The 5,000-nt window shown below is 35.5% G+C and overlaps 1 protein-coding gene across 1 annotated transcript in view; it reads left to right on the forward strand.

Annotated features, from left to right (window-relative positions):
* The window catches only part of LOC125043856 (synaptotagmin 1-like), an 87,932-nt gene that overhangs the window by 72,544 nt on the left and 10,388 nt on the right, over window positions 1–5,000 (forward strand). The window contains exon 12 of the mRNA XM_047640187.1: window positions 4,369–4,486. Within this exon, the coding sequence (XP_047496143.1) occupies window positions 4,369–4,486 (118 nt within the window). The remainder of the gene's footprint in view (window positions 1–4,368; window positions 4,487–5,000) is intronic.

The raw sequence follows: 5,000 nt of genomic DNA on the forward strand, positions 1-5,000 counted from the left end.
CTGTAAGGTAGAGAGGTACCAGGTACCTTTGTCTTTAGCAGGTATTATGTGGTGTGTTAGTGTAATATTCATATCTATATTTATATCTATGTAATTCAAGTTGTAGTCAAAGAAACCACGAAATTCTGTCTCTTTCTTCTTTATAAGAAATTAATATATCATTTATATGTTTTACGAATGCAAGGACAAAATCCCAAGGGCAAAATCCCGGAATAAGTTCAATCTGTAATAGTAAAAGTTTAAGAGATTTGATAATCATAAAAGACCAAATTAGATTTATGAAAAATATATGTTAATTCAAGAGAAACAACTTCTCACTTATGATTACATTCTCAAATAATAACAAAATTTAAACAAATAACCACAGCAGATACTACTGTAAAAGAACATAACCAACAATGATTAAGCTATTTTGCTTTCTCATCATTACCGTGAAATGCCATAGTCTTTGGAGAAACCAATGATTATTTTCACAATGACTACAGTCCCCACGGGTGATTTTGTCCTTGCGGGATTCTGTCACCAACAGCTATATTCTCCCTGTCAGAAAACTGGATGTATTTACACTACCAACTTACCGACTTTTGACTGGCGAAGTACCCCGTTGTGTTTGTCATGAGCGCCATCTGTTTTTCTGAATTTCTTTTTTTTCCAGACCATGAATCTTAACTGTTATTCTGTTGTTGTTGTTTTTTTAATTACTCAGTAAATATTGATTAATGGAGTCACGAAATATATTAAGAAACAAAGGAATATATAAATATTTCCATACGATTTTTTCTTATCTTTTCATTTTTCTGTGGTTCATGTCATACGCACTTTTCAAAACAATATGGACTTATTTGATTACATATTCACTCGATTTTCTTATTCATCTCCCTGAATACAGTATTTCCTAACTTGCACATTTATAATTCCCCCCCCTCTCACTCTCCTAACATATCCATGGTACGTATTAACATTTTGGAACAGTAGCAAATGTTTTCATGACAAGCTGCTCAAAACCGGCAAATCTTATACTGTCCTCTCAGTTTTTGCTCTCCACTGCCCCCTCTTCCCTCAAAAAAAAAAAAAAAAAAAAAAAAAAGATGGAACAGATTATAATGCATCTAGAATACATATCCTTACCCCCCTCCCAACAAAAAAAACAACAAAGAAGTGTTTTTTTTTTTCTTTTTACTTTTTTTCTCTCTCTCTACAGATGGAATTCAGAGAATGGCTACATTATACCAAACACGCCTATAATTATATCAATGATTATTTATCATTTCTGCTCTAAGTTTACTAAAACACCTAAGACACACAAACAACAATTAATAAAACACCAAACAGGACTTGGCTTTACTAACAACTTTTAAGACAATTTCGGACGATTTAGCAATGACAACAATTTCTGTGTTTTAAGTACAGTGTGTATGTAAACTCTCTTTTATTATTATTATTTTGTGTCTGTATATTTCTTTTTCTTCAAATGTCCATCATTTCACTGTTTGGGAGGATAATAAGTCTTGTTCTAAATAATTTATAGCGAAGAGTATTTACAAAATTCTGTATATATCAATTTTAATTCAGGTCTACAGTTAACACATATTTTCACTAGAATATAAAAACAAAAAACAAGTAAACATCTATACATGAATTAATGACGAAGGAAATCTTCAAATCTCAACACAAACGTCAAAAATATAACGCAAAATGCACATACAAAGATAGATATTTACATTTATTAAGGGACAGACTAAATACATCATTTCCTTTTTCATCCATGGGGTATATTGTATATTTTTTTCACTTAAACAAGAAACCAGTTCTTTGCAAGATAGAAGAAATAACATCTGTAGACATAGAGTTATATATAATGAACAAAAACAAATATACATATTTCTATTAATGTTGTGTCTTTGTTACAAGTGACGTCATACCAGTGAATTATTTCGTTGCGTTCTCTGTATCAAGATTTATCACCGTCTGTGCTTACCCCTTCCTTTTCTTAGCGTTTTCTCCATCTCTCATTCATCAGCCATCTTTCTCTACCTGTCTTTAGCTTCGTGTGCTTAGAAGACACAATTCTGTTTAGTTTTACAGGTAATTTTCTTCATTTTGATTCCTCTTTATTTGTGTGTTATCTATGTCACTCTTCGCAACTGCAGTTATTCTCATTCTTCCATATCTCTCCTTTTTTCTCCTTCTGTCTTTGTTCTTCCTTCACTTTTCTTCCAATAACTTACGAGTCACGTTTTTTCTTCTCCCTCTTTCTTTCTCTTCCTTCATTTCTCCACGTTTTCCTTCTCCTTCATCCTCTTCTTTTGATGCTACATACCTTTCTCTCTTCGTTTCTCCCTCCTCTTCTATACCTCCTCCTTACTCTCTCGTCATTCTCACCTCTTATTGTACTTCCTTCTCTTTATCATCAGTTCCTCTTATTCATTCTTCCGTATCATGTAAAACATCTTCCGTCATTATTCTTCTCAATTTTTCTTAACAGTGCTAAAAAAAATCTAAGAACTTCATGTAATTTTGTGTGTACGCTTTACATTTTTTTTTCTTGCTTCTCTCTCTCTCTCTCTCTCTCTCTCTCTCTCTCTCTCTCTCTCTCTCTCTCTCTCTCTCTCTCTCTCTCTCTCTCTCTCTCTCTCTCTCTCTTGTACTGGACTCTCTCTCTCTCTCTCTCTCTCTCTCTCTCTCTCTTTGTCAACCTCTGCCACTTACTGGATGAATTAGGCCTATGCAAAATGGAGAGAAAAACAGATGTTTCTTTCAGCCTCTTCCACCTGAGAAGGAAGGAGCAGGGACACGGCACAGCTGGCTTAAGGCATCTTGTGTATTCTTCTCTGGTTCTTCTCCTTATAAGGATGTTTTGATGTTTCTCTATGTTATGTTTTCTGCCTCTTTTCCCCTTACAGTGACTCTCTGAGAAAAGCAAGAGTGTTTTATGAATTGTTGGTTTTAATTTGTTTTTTTCCCCCTTTCCTTTCTTTCTATATTATTATTGTTTTTTTCATTATTCTTTACATTTTCTCGTCTCTTCTTCGAACACGTGTGATACATATGTGGTTACTGCTTTCTCTGTTGTACTTATTCCATTGTGGATTTTTTAATTTCATTTCTGTTACACACTTGTAAACACATGTACACTCTCTCTGCCTCTGTGTTCCTGGTTTTCGCTCTTTAGTCTCTCTCTCTCTCTCTCTCTCTCTCTATTTCTCCACCTCCCTTTCTCTCTCACCTGACTGCCTCCCTCCTTCTCTCTCTCTCTCTCTCCATCTCTCTCTCTCTCTCCTTCCCTTCCTCTTACACGCCGACACAAATGTTATTCGAGAAAGGATTACGTTTTTCTCTGATTCTTAATTTCTTCGACGTGGCTTCCTCTCCCTCCTCCACTCCGCTCCACAAACCCGGGCGATCCACCTCCTTTAAGTGTGAGGAACAGCTTAGCCTCTTTACAGCAGCATACACAGGCAGACCCGCTCCTGTTCTTATCGTGAAAGAACAAGAACACAGTTTTAGGTCTATTATAAGTGTATTTGTAAATGTATTTGTTTTAGTACAAGTAGTTGTCTTCTTTTTGCAAGAATATTAGATTTGGAAGTACATTTGTTTTTGTATTTTTTTTTTTTTTTTTGTCACATACTCCTTTTTTTCTCTTCAAATTTCAGCACACTTGTTGAGTTCATTAATAGCAACACATAAACATTAAAAAAAAAAAAAACTTTGACATATTCCAACAGCTTAAGTTGAATTAGAGAGATAAGAATGAAAGAAAGATTTTAGAGAAAAGATCAATTTTCTAATAATTCTTAAAACTATCTCAGTTTTTTAATTTGATATTTCCTTTCACACCCCCACACCCCCCACCCCCCCCCCCCCCCCACAACCCGTTCGAATCTGCAATTCCCATTATCCCTTTTCAACCTCATTACTCTTTCTCCCTTTTCTTCGCCCTTTCTCTTCTTATCCGCCCCTCTTCGCCCCCTCCCCCCCTCTCACTCACCACCTCCGACCCCCTCCTTCCTTCATCTTTATGCTTCCTACCTCTCTATCTATCTATCCTCCCTTTCCCTTCTCCTACTTTCTCCCTCTCTCTGCCTCCCTTCCCCCTACCCCACCCACCCTTTTCTCTCTCTCTGTGTTCCTTCTCTCTCTCTCTCTCTCTCTCTCTCTCTCTCTCTCTCTCTCTCTCTCTCTCTCTCTCTCTCTCTCTCTCTCTCTCTCTCTCTCCTCCCTCTTTTTCTCTCTCTGCCTAATTCCCACCTCCCTCCCTCCTACCCCCCCACCTGCCCCTTCCCCCTCCCACCACCCCCCACCCACTCGACTATCCCCGCCTCAAAATTGTCTAACCGCTAACTGTATATATACGCGCGCGAACAGGAAAACAAGCTCGGAGATATCTGCTTCTCTCTACGCTACGTCCCGACGGCAGGCAAGCTCACGGTGGTTATTCTGGAAGCCAAGAACTTGAAGAAAATGGACGTTGGTGGTTTATCAGGTAATTGATTTTAACCGTTTATCCAGTATTCGTTTTTTTTCTTATCTGTTTAGCTAGTATTCGTTTTTTTCTTATCTGTTTAGCTAGTATTCGTTTTTATTTAATCTGTTTATCTAGTATTCTTTTTATCTGTTTATCTAGCATTCGTTTTTATTTAATCTGTTTATCTAGTATTATTTATTTTATCTATTTATCTAATATTATTATTTTTAGCTGTTTATCTAGAATTCGTTTTTTTTTTTTTTTTAATCTGTTTATTATTATTATTATTGGTATAAAAACCCACAATGTAAAACTAGATTTAATTGAAAGTGAGACTACAGTTTCGGAATCCACCTGGATTCCATCTTCAGGTTTTTATACCATAGTATCAACACGGTAGTGTGTTTTCTCCTTTCATTATTAATATTATTATTATCATTATTATTATTATTATTATTATTATTATTATTATTATTGTAATATGTTTATCATTTTTTTTGTAATCTATTCATAAACTATTGTTTTTTTTTGT

The sequence above is a fragment of the Penaeus chinensis genome, chromosome 3 (genome assembly GCF_019202785.1).
Source record: "Penaeus chinensis breed Huanghai No. 1 chromosome 3, ASM1920278v2, whole genome shotgun sequence".
Classification (NCBI taxonomy): Eukaryota; Metazoa; Arthropoda; class Malacostraca; order Decapoda; family Penaeidae; genus Penaeus; species Penaeus chinensis.